The 26,308-nt window shown below is 33.8% G+C and overlaps 4 protein-coding genes across 4 annotated transcripts; all 4 read left to right on the forward strand.

Moving 5' to 3' along the window:
• Positions 1–3,425: 3,425 nt before the first annotated feature.
• On the forward strand, positions 3,426–14,780 carry LOC131669872 (uncharacterized). The gene is made up of 9 exons (XM_058945062.1): positions 3,426–4,132; positions 4,382–5,298; positions 5,572–5,790; positions 6,496–7,216; positions 7,312–7,804; positions 11,624–11,799; positions 12,224–12,970; positions 13,055–13,093; positions 13,177–14,780. Exons 3-9 carry the CDS (start codon positions 5,740–5,742, stop codon positions 13,686–13,688), a joined length of 2,739 nt encoding a protein of 912 aa, XP_058801045.1. The 5' UTR covers positions 3,426–4,132; positions 4,382–5,298; positions 5,572–5,739; the 3' UTR covers positions 13,689–14,780.
• LOC131669950 (uncharacterized) lies at positions 9,847–16,853 on the forward strand. Its single transcript, XM_058945178.1, has 5 exons — positions 9,847–10,089; positions 10,257–10,466; positions 10,845–11,799; positions 15,420–16,139; positions 16,246–16,853. Exons 4-5 carry the CDS (start codon positions 15,425–15,427, stop codon positions 16,743–16,745), a joined length of 1,215 nt encoding a protein of 404 aa, XP_058801161.1. The 5' UTR covers positions 9,847–10,089; positions 10,257–10,466; positions 10,845–11,799; positions 15,420–15,424; the 3' UTR covers positions 16,746–16,853.
• Positions 16,854–17,382: 529 nt separating this feature from the next.
• LOC131669949 (uncharacterized) lies at positions 17,383–19,186 on the forward strand. Its single transcript, XM_058945177.1, has 3 exons — positions 17,383–17,583; positions 17,670–18,388; positions 18,497–19,186. The coding sequence occupies exons 2-3, from the start codon at positions 17,674–17,676 to the stop codon at positions 18,997–18,999; spliced, it is 1,218 nt and encodes a 405-aa protein (XP_058801160.1). The 5' UTR covers positions 17,383–17,583; positions 17,670–17,673; the 3' UTR covers positions 19,000–19,186.
• A 277-nt stretch (positions 19,187–19,463) lies between these two features.
• Positions 19,464–24,310, forward strand: LOC131669903 (uncharacterized). Its single transcript, XM_058945100.1, has 4 exons — positions 19,464–20,387; positions 20,489–22,251; positions 22,572–23,325; positions 23,503–24,310. Exons 3-4 carry the CDS (start codon positions 22,575–22,577, stop codon positions 24,000–24,002), a joined length of 1,251 nt encoding a protein of 416 aa, XP_058801083.1. The 5' UTR covers positions 19,464–20,387; positions 20,489–22,251; positions 22,572–22,574; the 3' UTR covers positions 24,003–24,310.
• The last annotated feature ends 1,998 nt before the right edge of the window (positions 24,311–26,308 follow it).

Genomic DNA, 26,308 nt, shown 5'->3' on the forward strand with positions numbered 1-26,308 from the left:
CATCATCACTTTTGAATTCGAGCAATTACATGAAAACGTAGCACTTGTAGCTATGTATAATCTTAACCAAGGTCTACTAATTCTAGTCAATGATCTCATTGAAACTCACCGTTATTGGATATTAAAATTGGATTCACAAGGAAACGTGTTAAGCTTGTTGAATGTCAAGGGTATTTACTGCGATCAGTCGTTAAATTTTTTAATGGGTATATTTTATGAAAAGGATGGAAAGTATTGCTTTTCCATAACGTGTTTCGAAAGTTATGAGCACTCTGCTACTAAGAAAGACAAAGGCCATCTTGACAAAACGACTCAGTGCTTTTCAATTGATGATTTTGTAGCTCCACCTTAAAGATTTGTCTTGTTTATAGTTTATAGCTGAATCAAAATATTTATGATTGAATAATATAATAATGATTATAATCCGTGTAGTGTAATGAATTTGATTACTTTTGTTTTTATAATTTTCAACAACATTTTAAGTCGTGCGAGAAAAAAATGTTTGATAATAACTCTGTTTATATATAATATTAAATTGAATCTCAATAAATGATGAACAATACTATCAAGGATCTTTCAATCAGACAATAACAAAATATAAGTATATAACAGTGAAAAATTCATCGGTATCTATATTTTAGTCAATTATTCATGAAAATGTTTGTAAATCAAACAAACAAAATACGAACTGACATTTGGATTTGGACACCGGATAGGCGAAGTAATGATAACAGGACTATATAGTCTGTCTGAAAGTAAAGGTCTACTATTTTATTCACAATGTAATAATGTTGACACGTTGAACATTAATCATGTGGAATAAGATCAACATACTGTTATAGGATTATTCTAAGAAAAGAATAGTCGACATTGCGGGTCTACTTTATTGCTACGAAATTGATTATCTTCTTGAGAAGGAGAAAGGTCACCTTGATATGGCTGCTCAATGTATTATGATTAGAGATATCGCAACTGCTTCTTGAATATTCTTCTCTTAGTCACACAAAAAATAATTCACGATTTCGATTACAATAAAACATTGATTTAAATATTATAAATAATAATCTATAGCACATCGTCATTTTTAAATTTCGTTTACGTTTTAAAAGTCGGCCCAATAACCTTCTGAAAAGTCGTATTTCGGAATTGATTCGTGCATTTGTTTCAATAACGAAGAACTTTGATTTCTCAAAATGTTCTGCAACAAATAAGCTTACGCAAAGAGACAACAAAATGCACAAGACAATTTGTCTCATCTTTTATGTTTCTTAATGCTATAATTATATTACACACCAACAAAGTAAAAAAATCTTATCTTTCGTTAAAGTGTAGAATATTCGATCTTCTCCTATATGTGCGTAGTAGTTGTTTACATTTTGCAAATATCTGAAACGTTCACCCGATGAAATTCTGGTTAATCACTTCTTAGTGTCATTCATCCAGTATAGTATACACTGCCAACAAACGTTAACATTCGATAATTTAAGGTACTGTAAATATTAAACTAGTAGCTGCTTAACCATTATTCTAATTTTTCTTGATTTGCAGTTCTCAAAATAGTATGCATCTGCAAACTATCATTTCTCTGGCCTTACTGTTTCTCGTGACGGTAATGCAATGTCAGGCATTCGTGACGTCAATGTCAAGAGGAGTTTATCATCCAAACCAAACGATAATTTTCGACGAGCGTACTTTTAAAAATCCAAGACTACTATATGCGGTGTGTGACTCGTCGAATAAATGCAGATTAGAACACGACAGAGAACCATTTCAGAGACCAACTGATACGTGTCAGGTAACATTGGACTCTGACGGTGAAATTGACAAAATTCGAATTATTCCATTTAGCAATAACAAAGCGATCCTCGTTTGGATTGATAAAATGGAAACGGTGATATATTTTAATTTACTTGGCATTAGATTTGGTGACTGTTGGAAGCTTAAAGCGAGAAGTTCTTTCGACTATAATAATAACATAGATTTTACCTTCCAACCAAGTTTAGCAACGTATGAAAATTCTTACGATGTATTCTTCGTGAATTCCAAAATATGCGGTAATAATTATTGCAAACTGTCTGTCAACTTTGAAACTAATCAGATCCAAGGGCCGATGTCTTGGACACCTGTGACTCGTGATCTTATTGCTGACATAATACCCCTGGGTTCTGCTTCTGAAAAACTTTTACTTGTACAGTTTTCAGGAACAATTTCAGTAGTAAATGGTGATGGTTAGTACTCGTCTTTACAATATTAAATAGACAATTTTCCACGATGGTTTGCATCTAAATTTGACTTTTTGTTCTGCAGGTCGTACAATTTTGAAGCCGCGTGAACCTAAATTCAATACTTCATTTGGAACATTGAGTTACTCGATTAACAACAATTTTATTGGTGTCTGCGAATTAAAAACTAACACTCTAAGCTCTAGTCAATTCAATTATTTGGGAGTGAAGACTTTTGAAACAGCCTCGCATGTTGATTCAGCTTTTGTCCTAAAAGCAGCTTACAATTTGCCAGATGGTGGTATGCTTGTTTTGCTCAGCGAACAAGACACAGATTTTCAAAGAATATTAAAACTGAATACTGAAGGAACACAAATCGGTCGACTCGTTATTAGAATAAGGTGTGCTTATCCGCGTGCTGCACAATTCTTCGAAAAGAATGACAGATATTGCGTGTCTGTGACGTGCTTTGATAACAGCAATTACAACAAGAATCATCTTGAAGTAGTTGCTCGGTGCTTTAGCTTAAACGATATTAGAGCCGTTTGATTGTAGACGTAAGCTTGACTATGAAGTCCGCGAGAAGCTTGTAGATTATAATTTACTTTTAGAAATGATAATGAATGATTTTTGGAATCACATGGTCAGTAAAGAATATTTAATAAAAGTGCCAAATAAAATTTAAGCGCGTGAAAAAGACGTTATTTTTGTTATTAATTTTTGTCGCCTAATCCTTTCTTCGATTTTTCGAAAAGTAAAACCCAATAAACTTTCCAACAACGTTATCAAAGCAAACCACTTATATTTAAAGAAATTATCAAATTATTGAATAAAAGTAGTTTTTGAAAAACTCAACGATTCATTTCAGCAATTTGCATTTTACCAACGTAACTTCATTTATTCCGCAGGCGTGACATATATCCGCGATTAAGAAAGCAAGTCTCCAAGTGATATAAGATAAACTGTATAGGTCGGGTCACTTTTCACGACAAGTGTGATCTGACTGAGAATCTCCCACGCGTGCGTTGATAAAATGTAATACTTCTTCAGGAAGTTCTCAATTATAAAGCCAATCCATCAGTGCTCTTCGACCTATGGTAAGAGCAACTGGTAAGTCGTCACTACTTTGGTCTTTGAACTATTATTCTTTGTTGTTTGTATTACCCTCCATTTTCTTTTCATAGTTCTCTCTACAATGTCAGTCTCAAAAATTATTTCTCTAGTGCTTCTCTGCGCTGTTTTACAACAATGCAATAGCGTGAATGAGGTGTGCACATTCTGGAAAGGAGTTTACTACCCGTCATCATGGCGAAGTTTAGTATTTGACAGGCACAGCTTCCAAGATTCGAAGCTTCTTTTCGCAGCGTGCGGCCTATCGGCACACGATAAAACATGCAGCCTCGTTCGCGACAAAGACAAGCCATTGCAAAAAGGCAATTACACCTGCAACATTGGACTGAAATCAAACATAAGAGGTGGTGTTCTCGGTGAACATTTCCGTGTTGTGCCATTCGGCGACGAGAGAGCTATTTTAGCTTGGTTAGAGAGAACCAACACCGAAACTAGACTTGGATTCACGAGTGTTAGATTCAGCGATTGCTCGAGACACGAAGTCAGAGTGAACGTCGATCATTCGTTCGATGATCGTCTCGTGCTCGATAATATCCATCTGTTGGCGTATCAGAATATTTACGACGTATTGTACGCCAGCACGCCACAGTGTGGAGACAACTATTGCAAATTGAGCGTTGACGTGGGAACTAATAGAGTGAGTGAACCCACAGCTTGGTTCCCACTTGATCGTAATAATCACATTGTCGATGTGAAAACACTTGATTCGGCTGACAAAGGTGTTGTCGCCATTGCAACTAATAATAATGAGCAACGATTCTTCCTTCTGCGAGGAAATGGTACGTACATTTAATTTGGGTATATTTTATAATTAAATTATAATCGTAGGACGCGAGCCAAATATTTTTCACTTTTCCACTAGTTTGACTGTTCAAAAACCTAATTCAATGAAAATTCACTAAACTAAATAACAAGAACTATTCTAATAGATGTGAAACACAATGAGTAATTAGTTTCCATTACGTATTACATATTTTCAACTTTGAGAGATCGCTCGTTATATTTTTATGAACAATCATATTTTTCAGATACAAAAATCTTGAAAGTCTATAGAGCATACGTATCAGCCTCGGTTGCGTCGTCAACCTCCAACGATTTGATAGCAACATGCCATCTCAGCAGTAGTTCACTGAATTGCGTGCAATACGATCAATCGGGATCGCCGATTGTCGACTCTACCAATCAGTTACAAGGCAACCCTCGTGTACTTGCCATTCATAATCTACGTGGTGGTGCTGGTCTCCTTGTGCTTCTCAACGATCAAGCTGACGATCGCATTTACGTCGTCAGGCTTGATATGAGAGGCAAGCCAGTTGGCAGAATTGAGATCAGCCATTTCCAGTGCGATCAGAATCAGAATGCCTTGGCGGGTAATTTCTGGGAGAAAGACGAGCAATATTGCGCCTCTCTCGCGTGTTACGAGAACGACGAGGCGTCTGCAAGGAAAAGTGATCGAGGACATCTTAGTGCCACCGCTGAGTGTTTCCATTTGAGAAGTCTTCAGACTGTTTCTTAAATTGCTTTTCTCGTTCATACGCCAAATCATGAATATGTAAAAATAATGGGAATTGTCATTTCTCGTTCTAAATAAAGTGAACGATTGCATATATAACGCCCGCGTGAAAAATCTATTCAATATAAACTATCCGTTTGAAAAGTTTACAAGTAAAATACAATGTTCCCGAGCTCATTTCGTAATTCAAACGCCGTGCTTATGAAGTTAATGAAATACGTAAGAATGTTAAATGTTAGCGACACAGATGCCTGAACTGAACGTGAAAATCTTTAGCTTTTATAAATGGCAATCATTTACCACCGCTTTGATAAAATTTCCGTTTGCAGTTATTTTGAGCTTCAATTTTCTTATTTGAGCGTCGATATAAATCAGAAGTGAATGCATAAGATCGTTTAGTTTCAAGGTGCGCGTCGTTGAGAAAAGTTTCTCGTAAGTGAAATCAATCAAGTTATTCATAAACCACTGAAAAAACGAGTCGTGTTCGATTAATCTGATGAAAATACAAAGAACGAATGACGCGTGCTAATTCCGCAGTGATTGCCACATTTGGCAGTTACAAGTCAACTATTACTGCGCAAAATTCCTGATTCGCTTATCGAGCGAGGCCTAAATGTTAAACGCAATTTTTTTATTATTGTGGAAAATATCACCTAACGCGCTGGGCACCGCAGTAACTTACATTTTGAAATCGAATTTTCACAGCTGTAGGGCGGCTGCAGCACGCGGCTGCGAGCTTGCGCGTCCCCGGGGCCCAGCAGCAAGGATTCCGATTCGGGCTTGAGGTGGCGCAGAGAGAACGCGGCTGGTTCGACCGTGATAGAAAAGCAGTCGTCCTTTACGAGCGCAACCTTCGTGACGATTCGCGCTGAAATGCCAAGCGGAGTCGAGCGGCGACGAAATCCACGCGACGTTTCATTCCAGGTAGTGCGGCAAGTTTGTCTGAGACAGGAGCATTTCACGCAATTTTTCGCGTACGTGACGGTGTGTGTCCGAGATTCGCTTTTGTGAATATCAGTTTTTCAAGTATATTCAAAGCGTACGCTTGCACAATTAACATAAATAAAATCTTGAATTATTCCAATATTCATAGTGAAATAGCGGTATACTGAGGTAATAATTATTTTATACTGATGGTAGATTATCGATTCATTTGATATAATAATCAGTTCGTGCAGATTTATCAGATAATTTCATCGTTCCTTTCATCATTCAACGAAATACTCTCGTATTTGCATATCATTCTCGACGTATCGTCCAATCTCATAACGAGAGAATAACGAGAGAGAACTATTGTGGATTCGAGCGGCACACAAAAAAATAAAAATGGTCGGTACTTTTGGGAAGACCTCGCTTATCTACACGTATATTTGAAGACACTGAGTCGAGGATTCAAGGTCGGAATTGCGCATACATCCGCAAAATTTCTACACCTAAATACCATGATTTCTATTCTTCTTGTAGAGTATATTAGATAATAATTATTTTTGAGTTTAATTCTTTACTAATAACAGTTTTATTGGATTTTTGTTATCAATGTATGCTAATTTTGTTCTTATCATTTCCCACAGTCAACATAATGCTTCGTTTGAAGCGATGATCTTATATATAATTTTTCAATGTATTTAGTTGAAGATGTTGAGGAAATCGACTATCATCGCATTTTTAGTGGCACTCTGTGTCACTCGGCTGCATCTCACCGACGCAGCGATAAGGACAATTCAAAATCCACAGAATTTCCCGAACCAGCAAGTGATGTTCGACAGATACTCATTCAAGGAAGGCCATCTTATCATCGCAGTTTGCAACAAAGAGCCAACGCCAAAGGAGCGAAATTGCACAGTTATCCAGGAGAAATACCCATCTGAAAACTTCACACGTACGTGCAACATTAGCCTTAAGGCCGAGCAAGAAAATGGAAAATTGAGTGAACAGATAGGCGTTGCAACGTTCGGCGCTGACCGAGCTATTCTATTCTGGCAAGAACAAGGCACAGAGTCGAACTTTAAGCTTAGCACAGTGCAGCTGGCCACTTGCAAGTTCGCCGAAACCAAGCTTCTCGACTCGCCAACGCCCATTCTCACTCAAGTTCTCAGTCATCGTAAAATTTTGACGTACGACAACTCGTACGATATATTTTTCGAAGATGAAAAACGATGCAATGACAAGGAGTGCAAGATGACCGTCGATGGCGAAGGGAAGGTTGTTGTCGGGCCTACGGCTCACATGAAGAAAGGCGATTACAAAATTGGTTTCACTTCGCCCATCGCCACTCATTCGCCGTCTAAAGGATATACCTACAGTAAGTCTAAGGAAAACGAATATGCATTTTGGATCGTTAAACCAGATGGTACGTGATACAAACTATTTTTATTTATTGGAGAATGTTTGCATTTCTTTTCAGCCTTAATTTTATTCATTTGAAAATACTGATACATGTTGCAGCATCTGAAAAACAAATTCTATCGGCTAAGAAGCGCAACGCCGAAAATTTCATGTCGGCGATTTACGACACCATTGGATATTGTGCTCGGACAGAATTTGAGAATAAATATATTACTTGCACGCAGTACAACGCCAACGGCGATGTCAAATTCACAATGAACGTTACCGATGTCAACGATAAAACGAGAATGTTGACAATGCATAACTCGCCCCACGGTGGTTTTTTATTGATGTTGGTGGAATACGACAAATGTGAAAAGGCCAATTGCGTTGATGCGATCAATCATCAAGTCATCAAAGTCAATGGCGAAGGAAAGAAAGTTGGCAGTTTGAAATTGCAGCCGTTCAAAATTGTTGCAAGCGAGAAGAAGTTGGCGCAGATATATGAAAATGGCGATGAAGAATGCTGCGCGGCCTTCTTGAGTCATCTTCAGATCGAACCGAATAATTTCAATGTCACTGTCGAGTGTTTCGCAGATGCTGATTTCATGACGTAGATTTAATGGAAAATTTTATAAATGATTCATAATTCATCGAGTAGATGATTAGTTCTTTATTACTAAATAAATGAATGACAACATGGATAAAACTATCAGTATCGTTTTCTATAGGTAACAGATTTTATTTTTGTAATTTATCGTTATTACAATGTTTATTCGTATAAAATAATAACTCATTATGAATAAATAAAAATTACGCAACAAGGCGAACTTCATTTTTTGAAATTTTATCAGCTAATTTAAAGAGATAGACTATTAAAACTGTTGAAAAGTCCTCGAATATTCTTTCGTGACAATGTTTAGTGTAGATAGTCGTTGTGACTACCCTTACCGATGTTACGCATTTATAAAAATTAATAAAAATGAGATAATTAGAATAAGTGAATACTTTGCTTGATAATAATTTAGGGTTACTCGGTCAAGGACCTATGAAGTTCAAGAAAGGAACATCTACGATGCTGTAGTCCAAAGTTAAATAGATCGATTGTTGTTTTATTGGCTCATAAAAAAATACATTGCTAGATTACGTTATATTACGTTTTCAAGTCAGACGCGAAATTTCAACTTAACGTTTTCTTAATTTAAATCTTACATTTTATATATTCGATAAATTGTGCGATATTATAAATAATATTTAAATTATTAAAAGCTAATAGAGAAACAACAGAGTACGGACCGTATTTATAAATGTCTCTAACTTCTTTGAGAAAAATTTTTCTAGCCTTATTAGACAAAATACAAAAGACGTGTTCAATGGAGTTCTTAACGGATTCTATAATATTTACAAAAGCTATTAGTAAAGTCCGAATTCGGCGGTTTTTGACTATGCTATGACATCTTGTGATGCGAAATAGTAACAAAGCAACGCGTGCTTTGCCATGAGAAGCTTGTTATTGCTAGATATATTTTGTGTTTTACGCTATTTAAATCATAGCTTTTATTAATATATAAGTTTAGAAATACTTAATGCCATTTTATGTTTTCCCTTAAAATAATGTTTACAATTACTGTATTCGCTTTTCTTTCTTATTTGTTAGTCAAACAAAGGCCAGGATTGATGTTTCTATTAGTTCAAATTGAGCATGGATTGCACTTTTCAATTTGCTAAGATGATATTCTGCATTGCGATACTATACAAATTACGTTGAACAAGCGAAGCAATTTTTCGTCGAAAAAAAAAAAGTATTCTGCGATTAGGTTAAACGAAAAATAAAGTCAAATAAAAGTCGCACTGCCCAGTTGCCGAATCAGAGATACGTTAGTGGGTTTATCCCTGATTAAGTTACTTGAAAAGATCTCTAGGTCATATTATTATCAGTTTATGCAAACGGCAAAAACGACCAAGTAGGTTTCAATTTCAATCAGTGCATTGGAATTGCCGAGAAAACAAACGTCAATAAAATCAAGATAGATTTTGACACCATTATGATAAATAGTTCTTTAAATGATAAAAGAATTAAGTTTAGAAAGCAATCGTTTTATTTGACTTTTTATTATTTTGTTTATTCAGAATGATTGGGAAATAGTAAATTATTACTTTATCCCATTGGTACAGATTGACTTATACATGTAATCAACTTTATCATGCAGAAAAAAAATCATGATGAATAAAAATCAATAATAATTGCGAAATCAGAGATATGCTTCTAATATCCGTTAGCATATAACTTAAAGTTATCTTCACGTCCAAACATTATCTACGCTTATAATTCGGAATATTGATAGAAAGGCTGTTAGTTGCAATGCGGTTTTACAGATGCTTTGAGTTTAAAGATGTAGTATTTTACAAGCGATAGTAGTGATAAGTTTTTATTTCACTTTATCGTTTATAAGTATTTAATAAATAGCATTCGCCAATCTTCAAATATGAAAAAGCTCAAATAAATCTTTATTACAATTCATCTGTTTATTTTTATACCGTTTTCAAATTTTTAATTTGATAAAAAATATTAGTCCATTATGAAACTGTATTTATCGTATCATTATAGGAAGATGTATCAATCCAATGAAATAACATCTGTGATCTTAGTATTACTTAACTTACTACAACTACATACTACTGATACGGCAATAACATATGCGAGTCAATCTCACTGTCATCTACGCAAGCCAGTTATGTATAATTAATATACAATTAAAGAATGCATTTTGGTTTATGGAGCCTGCGATACAAATGGTACTATAGCAGAGAAAAGCTATACGAACACTCGCAAAATATGAAGTTAACCGACAGGATTTGGGTGCATCCCTCTGGATTAGAAAATGTGATTTTGTTATGGTATGAGATAGGTACACTCCCAAAATTACACGTGATACAAATCTATCTGACTGATTGCAAAAGAAGGAATTTATAGTTGCATGTTCCCGAACAGTCCACTCGTTATCTGGCGATTGATACACACAGGATTTTAACTTATAACAATTACTTTGAGGTACTTGTTGTAGGTACGAAGCTATAAAATGATTCAAGAGGTACTGGGGTTGGAATGAGGATTTATGTTGATGGTGAATCTCAGCCAATATACAATGTTATTCAGGATACTAATGAAAATAGCGTTGGATTTATTTCACTGATATCTGCACGCTCACCAAAAAAGGATATGTTTACAGTAAGCCAATAAGCTAACATCACTATTGTGCTGATCAGATATGATGGTATGTAGATAACATACATTTAGAAAGTAAACAATCAATGTTTGGTTTCAAATTACATGTTATTTAAAAAAAATAATTCTGAATAAATTATAATATAACTCGTTTGTTACCCTCACGGATTGCTCACAATTGATAATTAGAATTATTTTTCTGGTGGATCCGTAGTGAAAGTGGTTTCTCTCAATTAATCAAGTATTATTTAATTCTAAATTATAAAATTTTTATCAATTTAAATAAAATACTTATTTATAAAGTCGAAATAGTTACGGTTTGGTTTTCTTCCAAATATCTTTAAATATTTTCAGAGATTTACTGCTAAAGAGTAATATTTATCTATCATTACTTATATGTTATTGATAATAATTAACTCAATTGCAGATACCAAGAAATTATTAATGAATCGAATAACTCACCCTACCAGCATCTCAGTAAAGTATGACATGATTTCATTCTGCGTAAAATCAAATATTGCGAAAATTTTAATGGTACATACTATTCCTCACGGAGGGTTTCTGATGATGATAATAACGAATGAAAAATCTGGCGAAGAAATAGATTATGCAAAAAAAAAAACAAGTTATAATGTAGTTAGATTTGACAGCAGAGGAAGAAAAGTGGACAGCGCCCGTTTGAATGATTCAGAAAGACCAAAGCTTGGTATGTGGAAAAATAAGAATCAATACTGTATACCGCTTGTACAAATTTATATCAATTGTTTTGCCGAAAAGGATTCTGCGTAACTTGTTAGTGCATATCATGTGAAACGGGGGATAATATCAGTGAATACGTGTCAATAAAATAACTTAAGAAAAGGGTCATCTTTAATCTACTGATGCCGATATTCAGAAAAAGATATATCAAATGCGTTGTAATGTTTCCATCTGTGATCTTCGCTAATTATGTCGATTGTAATCTGCAATCTGATCATTCCCAATGAATATTAAGCATACTAATTGTTGGACTAAAATTCTTTCATTTTAAAATAACGAATTGTTTTATAGAAGTTCGCTACTGCCATAAATCGCATACATCGCTTGATAACTACAAAGATATTGATTTTAGTTGTACAGAGCAATTGAAAATGAAGAAATCAACCTGCATTGGCCAAAGTATCAAGCATAATTGAATAATGAATTTTTCAACTATCATTTCTATAGCTATTTTACAAATCAGCAGAGTTCATTTCAAACATTGCTGTCAGTGCAGGTCACTTATCCCCACGAACGTCACATACGGAAATTCACGTATCTAGTATGGCAATTGAGTATTAAAAGGGACTGGGCGAAAGATCCAAACGTTAGTTTCAATGTACGTGGAGTCACGGAGATTTCTCGTAAGTAAAATCTGAACAATCTGTTTTCTTGTCAATTCATTGCCAAATAGATCTTTGGCCAAATATATTCAGCTACCAAATTTTGTTGATTCTATGGCTAGGTTTCTTTAACGGTGATAAAGAGTAACGAGAACCATAATAATACATACACGCGAAAATTCCCTTTACATTTTCAAACACTGTCTTTTTTTCTGAAATTTCCCAACGAATCGTGAAACGAAGAGCTTGCCTTGTGTTAGATTAATCCTTAACTTTACTAAGGATAATCGACTTCACATATGGTATCCATAATAATAATTATATAAAAGTAAACTGTTCTTTTAAAGGGAAAGTTATCACGAATTTTTATTGTAAAATTATCGGATGCAGCTCTCTTCGCACATCAATTGCCATTAAAAATTTGATTATTTTCCAGCGAAATAAGCCAAAAATCAAACAATGTTAAAATTACCGAATGTCCTCGGTGTAATCGCCATAGTTGCCATAGCGCAGTGCGACGATGTTGTGGTGGCAATGAAAGTCATGCAAAAGTTACGCGAATATCCGAGTCAGGAGTTAGTATTCAGTAGGCATTCGTTCGTAGACGAGCGTCTGGTGTACGCAATATGTAACAGAACCACGGAAAGTAGCGACGACAGCAGCAGCAAGGGAGAGCGCAATTGCACCGTTATCCGTGAAAAATCCTCGTTCTCGAACGACACCCATAGGTGTGATGTGAACGTAAAGGCCAAGGACGACAATGGAACAATTTATCAGCAATTTCAAGTGGTCCCATTCGGCCGTGACAAGGCCATCTTCGTCTCGGAAGAGATTGTCGGGGACGGAGCGTTTATCGAATTGAGAACGATACAGTTGGCCGAATGCAAGGTTAACGAGAACAGATTCGCCGTTAATATTCTTTACGCCCACGAGATGCATCCCGCGGTGGCGACTATTTTGGTGGCGTACGAGCATTCGTTCGACGTCTTCTTCGAGAATACCAAGCAATGCCGCGGGAAGTTCTGTCGGGCTACCATCAATTCCGAGGGTAAAATCCTCAGTGGTCCTGCCGAATCGATTGAGACCAGTGTATTCCCTTTTTATCATCCTACCATCTTACCATTGAAGAACCGCTCGCCAGACAAAGGCTTATTTTACTTAGATAGTAGGAACAGCACTCCACTCGCCAACGGTAATTTCTTCTTTTTTCAATTACTTTATTTTATGACTGCACAGACTTGAATCTTGATTAACTAGAATTGTTTATTTGTTTAAGGTATGAACGGTACTGTATACACTATTTTACAGCTTGATGGTAAGTTTACTTCAGGAAAAAATATTTTTTAACGTCGCAATGAAGAACATAAAATGATCATAACTATTTATTACAATTTGTAGGATCAAGATTGACTCTCGGCTCAAGCGACGAAATAAAACCAGGCGATGCGGCTATATCAACATCTCACAATTTGATTACCGTGTGCCACCTGTCAGAAAATATTAACATCAAATGTCTGCAATACGACGTCGAACACAAATTAAAACTCAATGCAACCCTCCATGGCCACAATGAAAAAACTGAATTCGCATCGATGTACAATTTACCCGACGGAAGTTTTTATCTGCTGCTAGGAGAGCATGAAACGGCTAACGTACGGCTATCCGTGACTAAAATCAATTCCACTGGCAAAAAAATTGGCAATTTGGTAATAATCGTGCCTAACTGCGATCTAAAGACGAATTATCAAATATCACGGATGTACGAAAACGAAGCTAAAGAATATTGCGTGTCGGTGGCATGTTACAATAATTTCGATTCGGAAAGGACTCTAAGTTTTTTGAGCGTATCGGCTAACTGCTTCACTGATTTGGAATTCTCGGAAAATATTAAGAAAACGCCCAAATTGTAAAATCGATAATATCATTACAAAACTCATATTAAAAAGATAAATGAATCTTTTTATTACATTTATTACCAACTCCTGAACAAATTTAAAATTGTTTTATACCCTGTAACATTTCCAAATGTAAAATTTCATAAGAATTATAATTATAAATTCAACGATTAGATGTTCTATGTTTGCTCGGTAAATAACACGTAACATCAATAAATATTTAAGTCTACTAGTGATGTCTAACGCGCTTCGCGCTCTCACCTTGTTCTTTGCATTCATTTTAAAGTATGAATAAAGATCAAAACTTTTATTGGCAAAGTTTGAATTTCGAAAATTCAGTCTATATTAAATATGCCTACAATTTTAAATGTATATAGCCGTCGATATTATTTATTGGTGAAAATTATGTAATGACGTTGACAGTTGATATTCATGATTTTAAAATGTTATCAATGGAAGTTTTATATAAGCTTTTATCATCCAAACTTATGTATTGAAAAATCATCACAAAATTTCAAAAACACGATAAAAAATGTAATATAAGTTGTAAAAATAATGTTATAGATTTCTATAATAATATTGCGCATCTCTCACGATGTAAATAATACACTTCAGTAGACGTTCGCGATAGTAATTAGTGTATCTTCAGTTAATTTTTAAAATATTTTACACAACTAAATAAGCATAAGTGATAATCTACTCATTTATATTTTGTTATTGTTTATTTTGTTTATTCAAAGCTAAACTTTTGTATGTAAAGCAAATTTCAATTAAGTTATTTATTGGAGTATCAGTAATTCTCTTTTATTATAAGGTTAGACAATCAAATGAATGTGTAATTCATTCGTAATCGTATACCTATAAAAATAATTAAAACTCTTATTTTCAATTGTTAATAATTAAATCTCATAGTATATATTAAATTCATATCAAGTATACCGATACAATTTTTGAACTTTTAATCTTTTAGGACTCTGCAGTAATCTTTTATGATCGTACGTAACATATGCACCCGTACACACACACACACGCACACATACGACTACGTAACAGCTGATCACATGACTATCTTTCAGCCAATCACATCACGAATAAATTGCCTTCATTTTGTCAGGTTTTTTTTTGATAAGAGAAATAAGAAGACTACTACCATTACTATTACTATTATTATTATTAATTAAAATCATTGAGTTATAATAATGACGCACATTGTAAACCGCGCTTTCAAATTCACTCTTCTGTTAGTACTCTGTAAAAATATAAATTTTTTAAATTATTTATCAAGAAACAATCAATGATGTGATAGTAAAAAAACAAAACAGATTAAAATAAAAAAATCAAGATATGTAAAATTCAGCAACTTAGAGATCAACGACATTATGTTATGTCATACTGATAGATGGGAAATCCTATTTGCGATAGTAAATTTAATAACTGATGGATTATTGACAAATTTGAATAAAAATAATTACTAAAGGTGTTATGTAAAAAAATAACATTTCATATGGCGTAAAATTGAATAAAAGCAAATGGTCACATCTATAGATTCCATTGTTAGGTTTTGATCACGTTGTGTATTCAAAAACAAGTTGGTAAATCACGTGAATTAAAATTGCGTAAAGTATGAATGATATAAAAAATAAAATGATATCAAACAATTACATAATTAGCAATACGTAATCAAAAGGTAAAATTAATCAATAATATTGCGATTAATTAAACACATTTGCTTTAAATGGATTTCAGTCGAGATGCTTAGCTCAATGACCGTCATTGCAGTTCTTTTCTTGCTCTGCTGTGGGCAATTTCAAAATGCAAACGCAGTTATCGAAGTAGCTGAAAAGTCGCACAGATTCGATCAAGGTTTCCTCTTCCTCGACGCATCTTCTTTCAAGGATGGCAATCTCGTCTACGCAACGTGCGACAGAAACACAACGAGTATGACCAAATGCAAAGTGGTTCAAGAAAACTACCCCTACGAAGACATCACTCACTCTTGTTCGATTACTTTACGAGGTGATCACGAAGATTCAGATCTGAGTGTACGTATTGGAATCTCGGCACTTGGCAAAGACAAAGCGATTCTCGTATGGACAGATTATCATAATACTTCGACGACCATCGAGATCGGTACCGTTAGTCTCAAAACTTGTAAGATGAATAAGATAAAGATACCCGATGCTGGAATTGCTGTGTTCGCTGAAATGATTCACACGAATAAAATCGTCGCTTATAATGACGATTCTTATGACATCTTCTTCGACGATCTCAAACGATGCGGCGGAAGAATGTGCAAGTTGCAGGTGTCGGCGGATGGCAAAGCTAAAGGTGAACCTGCCGCTGCTAAAATGGCTAATGGATTTGTCTCTTATGCTTCGTCGGTTGCTACTCACTCACCTGCTAAAGGGTACGCTTATGTCAAGAAGATTGGTGATAATTCCGTTCTTTATCTTCTGAAACCTGACGGTGAGATGACCTCGCGAAAAAAGTGAATCGTACAAATGCGTTATTCTTTCTTTATGTGCGAGCTTAATGTGAAAGTAATAATTTTCCTTATTTCTACATTTTGCAGGAACGGAAAAGCAATTGGCCAAATATGAAGGCATTCCAATCCGTGTTGTCTCCGTAGGTAACGATTTCATAAGCGCGTGCACTAATGCCACTGAGGTCACCTGCACGCAATTCGAAGATGATGGTGACGTCAAATTGACGACCACGATGAGTGACATCAATAAAAATACCAAACCTGTATCCGTAAACAACTTAGCTGATGGTAGCATTCTCGTCTTGTTCGCCGAGTTTAAACAATGTGAACCACAAGCAGGTTGTAATGGCGTAACTGGATACCAAGTGGTGAAAATTAGTTCGGATGGGAAGAAAACTGGTACTTTGAAGACCCAAGAGCTCGAAACTGCTACAGGTGTTACTAGGAAATCTTATATCTACAAGAATGGTGACGAAGGATATTGCGCTGCTGTTATTGGACAAAATTCAACTACGAATGAAAACGAGCCAAGCGATTTTAGAATCGTTGTCAACTGTTTCACTGATGCCGACTTTTCAACCGAATAATGAAGAAACTTTGCGAGAATAATAGTAGTTAAAAAAACTGTATTTGTAGTTTTTCATACATCTATATCATTTATAAGAATAAAGTGTATTTAATAAAAATCAAATTATCGTAAATTATTGAATAGATCAATTTTATAGCCAGAAAAATAGTTTTAACAAACGTAAAGATTATGAAATCATTCGTTAACGCAGTGACAAGAGTACTTTCACTGTATAAATTGACCAACATTTTATGCAATTTAAAAATGTTATTCGACATTTATTTTAAATGTCCTAATTATAATAATAATTATATTTAATTTTAAACATTAATAGAACTATCTATCAGTAATAAATTAATTACATATATTGTTATTTTCATCTGGAACCTTTCAGTACACGTTGAGCTCTTGATACATTTCGTTGTACATAAATTAAAGAAATCGTAGGGGGGGGGGGGGGGGGGGGGGGATTAAAATTTTAAATCAGCGAAATGGAATTAGTAATATCAAATTAGTATCATTTATCAACGATTATAAAAGAAATAGAAACATTACCGTTTTATCAAATTATTCAAATTGAATAATGGCACAAAAGTCATTATCACTGCGACACGTTGACTACTGTATGCTTACTACCAGTGTTTCTTCAGTCGTCGTCGCGTTCTTGAGTATTTTTTAGTAGAATATTTATATGCTTGTAATAATGTATCAGAATTTTTCAAAATTATAAAAGCTATTGTATTACGTTAATTTATCAATTTATTAAGCCACATTTTCAGAATTGAAAATATATTATAAATTCATTATTTTTTTTAACTGTTATACATGATCATGTGCTAAAATTGAGTATATTTAAGGTGGCTATTCATATTTAAACTTTAGATCACCTCATATCCATAAAAAATGAAAACCCATTTAATAAATATATTTTTTGGTTTTGCAGAAAGATGTGCAGTATAAAATTGATTGTTTACTCTCTCATTGTAATATGTACCGTACAGTCACAGTACGGAAACGGAATCGTTCAAGAATCGCGAGATGCACAGCGCATTAAGAAAGGTTCCCTTTTCATTGGTAAAAATTCTTTCGATAAAGGAAATCTACTATTTGCAGTCTGCGAGAAAAATACAACAAGCGCAACGAATTGCAACGTCGTGCAAAAGGTCTATCCTAACTCGCAAAGCACTTATTCTTGTTTTATTACAATAAAGGGTGATTACGACGAATCACGTTTGAACTTTCGTATTGGCGTTGCGACACTGGGAAAAGATAAAGCTATTCTGTACTGGGGGGAAGAATATAATGACTCGTTGATCGCCAAGGTCGGTACCGTCGACTTGAAAACTTGCAAAATGAATCACATCAGCATACCAGATCCTAGCAAGGAAGTGCTCTTGAATTTGATGTATACGGACAAGATTGTAGCGTACAGCGACGATTCTTTTGACCTGTTCTACAATGATTCAAAACAATGCCACGATAAGCTCTGCAGAATTCAAATCCATGCTAATGGTACTGTCAAAGGTGATCCAATTGTTTCCGACATACCGGGTGGAATGGTTCATTATGTTTCGCCGATCGCAAGTCGTTCATCTTCTAAAGGATACGTTTACTTGAAAAAGGATCCCATGGAATATAATCTATCAATCGTAAAAGCTGATGGTAAGTGTAAATTGTAATTATCTTCCATGTATTTATGAATAAATGGCATAGCGTATACAGCATCTAAGATAGCCAGACACATTTTAATGTGAATTTTATTTGTTCAAGGAACTACAAATCAACTGTCAACTTATGTCAATACGGCACGCCCTACTGTTTCGGTAAGCAATGATATTATAAGTGCATGTACTAAACCTAGCGTCGATAGCGACGTGATTTGTACACAATACGACGAAGACGGTCAAGTTAAATTTATGACAACCATTCCCGAAATATATAAAAATTCTCAACCTAGAGCTCTAACTCATTTACCGGATGGAGGAATCCTTGTACTGCTTGCTGAATTCTCAAATTGCGATTATCTACAAAATTGTGACGAGGGTAAATATCATATGGTAAAAATTGATAAGAATGGAAAGTATATAGGTAATGCACCTATCCGAGATTTTGATAACGTCAATAACCAGTGGAAATATACTTTCGTATATAAGTTTGATGAGTCAAAATACTGCGCTTGTATTATAGGACAAGATCCCGTCATAGATAACTTAAGACTGAGTAATTTTGAAATCATTCATAATTGCGTTACAGAAAAAGACTTTTCAGCGTGATGAGTTATTATTATCCGGAAGTGTAATTTTAAACGAGGGTATTCATTAATTTAGTAGATTTTTGTTAGAAATAAGAAAAATATATTCTAAATTTATCAACATTTGTAAAGCTTTCCGAAGACAAACAAATATTGTAATTAATAAACAAATTGTACGTTGACGAGCTAGTAATAAATGTATTGATCACATACAAATTATGATTACAATTTTATTTTTAAAGACAAGAATTTGACATGAGTTCCACTAAGTTACCCCAATACTACAAATGTTCCTCCACTCTATATCAATGAAATTGGATAAACAGGTAATATTAGGCCAGCAGAAGATTGTTAAATACAGCAGTAATATGTTCTGATCCCGATACTTATGTTACCATTTTGCATACTATTAAATTCTGCAAATTGAATAATCGTGTAATTTTCTGGAGTACCAGAGCGTGATATTGGACGTTCTATGTCCAAACAGTATTTTCACGGTCATTGTTAAGTGTACTCGTGTATTTGAGAAAGTAGCACATTCCGCATAAGAATAAGTGTGTGTGAAAAGAAATACAATAGTCATCTACGCGCAACAAAATTAATAAAAAGTAAAAGCCAAACTAATATTATTCCGTGTAGCATAGTTATAAATTAAATACCTTCAAATTTCAATTAAATTCATTATAATATATCTTGAAAAAATGTTTTGCTCAAATAACTGTGTACTATATCTCATCATTACGTGCAGCATTCACCTTCGATATGCAAGTGCAGAGACTGAAAATATACTGAAGCCGCAATCGGACAATAAGCAAATTTCTAGAGATGAAATTCTAATCATTGACGAAACTTTTTTCAATAAAGGAAGTATAATCTATGCCCGTTGCGGTAAAAATTCATCGGACATTATCCAGTGTAACATCGTGGAACAGAATTATGTTAATGAAAATGGAAATGTTGTAAATGGGTTGCTCAGACCAGCTCGGCATTGCTCATATCTCATAAATGATGATCATGACTTATCGAAATTAAACATTCGTGTTACTGCCATTTACGACACAGTTGTTCTTTCTTGGGGTAACGACACCGTTATGGGTGTCATGAACATGAAGACTTGTGCAATGAATCAACTATATGAAAATAAAAAAAGCTATTTCCCAAATAAGATTGTTCCACGCGTTGATGGTTCGTTCGATGTTTTCTTCAAGAGTCCAGCAAATTGCGGAAAAAAACTTTGCGTGATACATTTTGCAGACGATGGTACGATAAAAAACCAACCGGTTGCTTCTAATCTAACCGGCGGATTAATTTATTATATATCGTTAATCGCTACACAATCATCTTCGGAAGCATACGTGTATCTAAAAAAGAATGAAATGGATTTTGCTCTTTTACTTGTGAAAGACGATGGTGAGGTTCTATGCAAATGAAAGTTTTTTTAAAAGATTGCCTATTAAAATATATAGGTTACAATATTCGGTGTTAAAATTATGATTTTTATTCCGTTTCAGGGACAGAAAAGCAATTAATAAAATACGATAGTACCGCATGTTCCGCTGTTTCGGCAAGTAAAAACACTGTGACTGCATGTATTAAATCTAATACAGATAGTGACGTAACTTGTACACAGTACGATGGAGACGGCAACATCAAGTTCACTACAACCGTTGCGAATGGGAATGAAAAGATTCAACCTAAAGTTGTATACAACTTACCAAATGGAGGTATGCTTGTAATGCTTGCCGTTTTAAAGAAGTCGGATAAAAAATCGAGCCACAATATCGAGAATAAATACTATTTGGTGAAAATTGCCGCTGATGGGAAAATCATGGGTACTACGCATATTGAGGAAATTAATGATGTTGTTAGTGAATTTAAGTATGCACACATTTGTAGAAATGGCGATACTGGATACTGTGCCATAATTATTGGTCAACGAACAATCAACGATGTGTTGAAACCAAATGATAGCGCAATTCTTATTAAATGCTTTAATGGCTTTGATTTTTTTATTTAAAAAATTTGATGGTATTTCAGTTAACACAGTATGATTATAAAATTTAATCATGTTCAATAAAAAACATGACAGTGATCAGCATATCTTATAATATAATGAAAATTATAGTTTGTATTGTTATTAATTTATCTAATTGAAGTGCAATTATAATTATTTATCATAAACATATCCTGAAAGCAATTATTTATTTAACGATCTACTGTCATTTATAGAAATATACATTAGTTTCAAAAATTAGGGTGATTTTTAAACACTTGAATATGAGGAATAATACAATAACCCTCATGCACGAGAAAAATAAAAAAGCAGGAAAAATGTGGAATCAAGAGAATAATTGTCAAGGATGTATCTTCAGGTTTATGGCTCCAAAGAAAGACGCCATGGAAATTAACTTTCGGTACCAATTATTTATTTGAGTATAATGCTTCGGGTTAATGTTTGGTGATGGAAGATTTATTTTCATATTATTAAGGATATTCTGTACTTGAAAAAGATTGTCATTCATAAATTGTACGGATTTTTAAGTAATAATTCACGTTTATTTTGACCTAATAAAACATGTAATACGTGCAAAATTAATCCCGTAGCAAATTCTAAACCACCCGGACTACTTATCGAAAGCTTTATCAAATAACGTCATATTATTTGACGAAACTATTAGTGATAGAATTTCAATCGTCATGAAGTGGAAACTAATTAGTCTAGAAGGAGATAGCGATAAAGTCGACGTCATGTAAAGGCTAAGCAAAACTATTTATCTGAGTCAGTCAAAGTTGACCAAGCAAAAAATCGTACAGACTTTTATTTCTTGGAGCAGATGTGTGTGTACAAATCGCAATATTATACAACTGCAGACGTCATTTTATCTTAATGAATTTTTCTATTTTTTTCCAATAAGTTGATATTTTATAAGCTCACATATAAGTTACAAAGTGAGTGAGTAGGTACAAATGATCATTTTACATTTTATATAAGCACATTCATATTTTTAATACTACTACTCAACCACATTCTTCGTTGTTATAAAGTGAGGTTTTCATAACAACAAATCATACTCGAATATTTCAATGGTAAGTCCAACAATGTTGGGAAATCATAATTATCGCAGATAATTCATCGTTGATAGCGAAACATCAAGTGTGATTTTCTTTACCAAGGAGTATTAAAGCAACTTGTTTTTTCGATGTTTCTATATCAAGTGAAATTGTAGCATCCACGATATCAGTCGCAGGCCAACTCTTGTTGAGAGAAATACTAGTGAGTAGATGTTATTTACCAAGCAATCAAAAACTATTTGAATAAAGTTTGAAGAATGAAAATCGTGGATTCATGCTTTATTGTCAGAATTAAAAAAATAATATTAAAAAATGTTATATTATTCTCTGTTTTTCAAATATTTAACAGTATGTCAATTAACATTTTATCGAAAATATCCTGTTAAAATTAATGAAGCACAGTAGATTTACATACTATTACAGCTAATAATGACAATAAAATATTGTGCTAGAAATAAACATAAATCATCACGATTCATGACAATATAACTATTTGCATTAATTAAAATCAAATCTTTCCAGAAAATGTACTGTTTGAAAAACCTAGTTGTGATCCTTGTGGTCGTATGCTTTAGTCAGTATAGTGATGCAGCCGTGGAAGTAGTAACAAAGTCTCAAACCTTCGACGATGGTATCTTTTTCAACAATGCAGAGTCATTTTACAATGGGATTTTGGTATACGCAATATGTGATTCCAATACTAGGAATCTAACAAACTGCAAAGTTGTACAAGAGAATTATCCCTACAAAGAAGCCGCTTATTCTTGCCTCGTTACTTTAGAAAATAATCATCTGAAAGGCGACGGTGACCTTTTTGTTACCGTTACTGCTCTTGGTGACGGTAAAGCAGTTCTTTACTGGCGATATAGAAAATTAGAAGATTACTCGATTATCGTCAATATAGGCACCGTCGATTTAAAAACCTGCAAGATGAATCGCATCATAGTACCTGATGCCACTTCGCTCACGTACATGTACCTCAGCCATAACAATAAATTCGTGCCGTATAGTGACGATTCATTTGATATATTTTACCCTAATCCGAAACGTCATCCAGAAGAAGGAGAGTTGTACAAAATACACATCGATGAAAATGGCCGGATGATCAATAAACCTGAGAGTGCTAATGTAGAAGGTGGAAATTATTTTGATGCGATGACAATTGCCACTCGCTCGCCTGCCAAAGGATACGTATTCGTGAAGAGAAATCAATACAGAAGTCGAAAGGAATTCTCACAACCTATAATATTACATTTACTGCTTGTGAAACCCGATGGTGAGTTTTATATTGTATGACGACTAAAAATGATGTTTACATTGACTTCGCGATAGCGACAATTTTAAGATTTTTGTAAAATAACAAGTAATTTTTTTTGCTAGCGTTAAAAGATGCTCTAGAATAATTGAAGTAAATTATTCTTTCTAACCTCGTTCTCTCTTTTTGGTTTTTTAGGAACAATGAAGCATTTAGCAGAGTATAAACGTAATTCGCGTGGTACTGTTGCGGCAGGAAACAATTTCATCAGTTTATGTTACAAATCAGAAGATAAAGGCCATATCGTGTGTACGCAATACGATGAATACGGACGTGTAATATTCACGACGACCTTGGCTGCTAGAGGCGTTGATATCGACATTATAAAATCCTATAATCTACTCAACGACGGAATGTTGGTAATGTACGGTCCGAAAAGCAATCAACCGAAGGGCAGCCGTAACAGGATTGGATACGAAGTTGTTTGGATTGATTTCGACGGAAAAGAAAAGGGTAGAATGCACACTCAAAAGTCCGAGATACCCAAGGGCATGGTTGCAACGCCGTATATTTATGAAAACGGAAACAAAGGGTATTGCGCTACTGTTATCATCAATAACGAATATTCTTCTGGTGAGGTACCGATGAATTTAAATGTTGTTGCCAACTGTTTTACTTTCAATGATTTGCTAGTTTAAGGATAGACTATAAAAAATATTAATTCTAAATACTTCAAATGTATAGTGAAGTAAAGTGTACGAAATAATTTATTTCTGATTCCGTTAGATTGTTTGTAACTGAATTAATTAATAAAATAAAATTGCCGGAACACGAAAATTTTGAAGAATTTTTGAAAATTTATATTTTTCTACAAAGATTTAGTACTTTTTTTTTTGCCTACCTTGTATAATTTATTAATAGATCTAGTTTCAGATTTTAACTGTTAGATCCAAAGAAGCTGTATCAGTATTACTAAGATGTAAATAATGTATTTATTTTACTGTACCGTAACTTATAAAATAAAATTATATATTTAAGTAAAATTATAAGATTTTTTTCCTGTAATTAATCCTTTCACGAATACCTATTATTTTTCATTTTTTTATATTAATATTTATAAAATTAAAGAATCGGACATCACAACTATTGAAATAAACATATTTCACTTTACGACAGAATGACACCTTTGTCCAAAGTATGCAGTCAAAACACGATATACACGAAGAAAAATCTTTGAAAATAATACTATAGAACAGTATTTTATTTGTTGGATTTATAAATTATATTATTTGATAAAACAGCAGAATAAAGATCTTATTTATCTATATTTCTTATCAACCAGAATAAGCGAATGTTCATTTATTAATTTTTCTGGCTTAGAATTTAATTTTTCTAAACTATCTATTATCTATGTAAGATAGAGCTTCATGCATCGAATGATCAGTCGAGAATCAAATAGTCTTTGGGCAAGTATTGGAGATAAAATATGTATGAAAACCACTTGTCACAGATGTCAAAAAAACTCGATAACTCAACTGGAATGTAATTAATGTCTTATCTATTGATTTTAATTAAAATTGTAATAGATATATATTTTATAAAAAAAAAATTATGTTTCATTATTAAAATAATATACATATTACACAGTGGAAAATTGCTGTTCTATCGTCAATGTTAACTTGACTTTTCTATTTATTTTTTTAATTGTTGCATTTTTCATTCACTACATCCACTATGAATTATTTTACGCAATAGCAACCCAGCGATGTAGATAATCGTGAATTTACATGTATTTTTTTCAGTATAATGTTCGAAATCAAAAGCTTTTTTGCCAATGCAGTATTATGTTACTTTTTGGTGAAAAGTCATGTCAGCGTAAACGCTATAAAAAAATCAAGATTATTTCCTGGACTGCAAGTTCTATTCAGCGATTACTCTTTTAAGAATGCCGTTCTGCTTTATGCAGTCTGTGATAGAAAGGAATCATGAAGAAACAAAAGATATGTACGATTAATCTAATAGTATCTCCATATTAAAATGTACGACATTCTTATGAAGTCGAAGTAGAGAGTGTTTATGAACATGGAGGAGTTCGTGAATTATTTATGAGCGCTTTAAATCCAAACGCAGTAATCATAATCCGGTTAGAAAAAGACTCGACTATTGTGACTCACATTGATACATTAGACCTCAACAAATGTACTTTTCACCGAGTAACTTCGGAAGATAGCGATGCGAATCAAAAGCATTTTCGTCATCATGGTATTATATTACTTTTTGTAGAAATGTCACGGTAACATAGAAATTATTAAAAACCAAAAAAAATTTCCAGGGAGGAATTAATTTTCAGTGATTATGTATTCAAAGGCGTATTTTTCGTATATACAGTTTGTGAAAAACGAAACTCGAATCAAATTAGAGTTAAAATAGTTACTGTTAATCTCAACAAATATACTCTTTAATTGAAGAATTCTTCAATAGAAATAAAACAAACCATCAGCATACTGGCAATTAAAAAATCAACGTGCTATTGAGAACTTTTTACTATGCCTTTTTTAGAACATCAGCTTGTGAAGACAAAGAATGTAGGTGGCGTGTGAATGTCGAAGACCAATTCACTGACAGCTAGATTTACAGATGTTATGGATGGACTTCTTTACTATATAAATAACCCAATTCAACTTCAAAAGACATGAATTATGATTTAATCTCTGCACGAAATAACAGAATAAATATATACATCAAAGCGACTGAACAAAACGTAAATTTGATATTACTACAGTACGATGCTGAAGGTAACAATGTGCTATTTTTTTTGTATGATGATTTTTTTATAAATGTTTTTCTGTAAAAGTAATAACAAATTTAGCCGACATCAGCAGCAGTAAGCGAGTATTAAATATTTATAAGTCCAAATGACGATTCCATTGTGTTTGTAAGTGAGGTAGAAGACCAAACTGTAAAATGTTCCATAGCCGAAAGCTTTCGTATCGTGAAAATTTAT

Source organism: Phymastichus coffea, unplaced genomic scaffold, assembly GCF_024137745.1.
Source record: "Phymastichus coffea isolate CEN01 unplaced genomic scaffold, Cenicafe_Pcof_1.1 PCOF00098, whole genome shotgun sequence".
NCBI classification, from domain to species: domain Eukaryota; kingdom Metazoa; phylum Arthropoda; class Insecta; order Hymenoptera; family Eulophidae; genus Phymastichus; species Phymastichus coffea.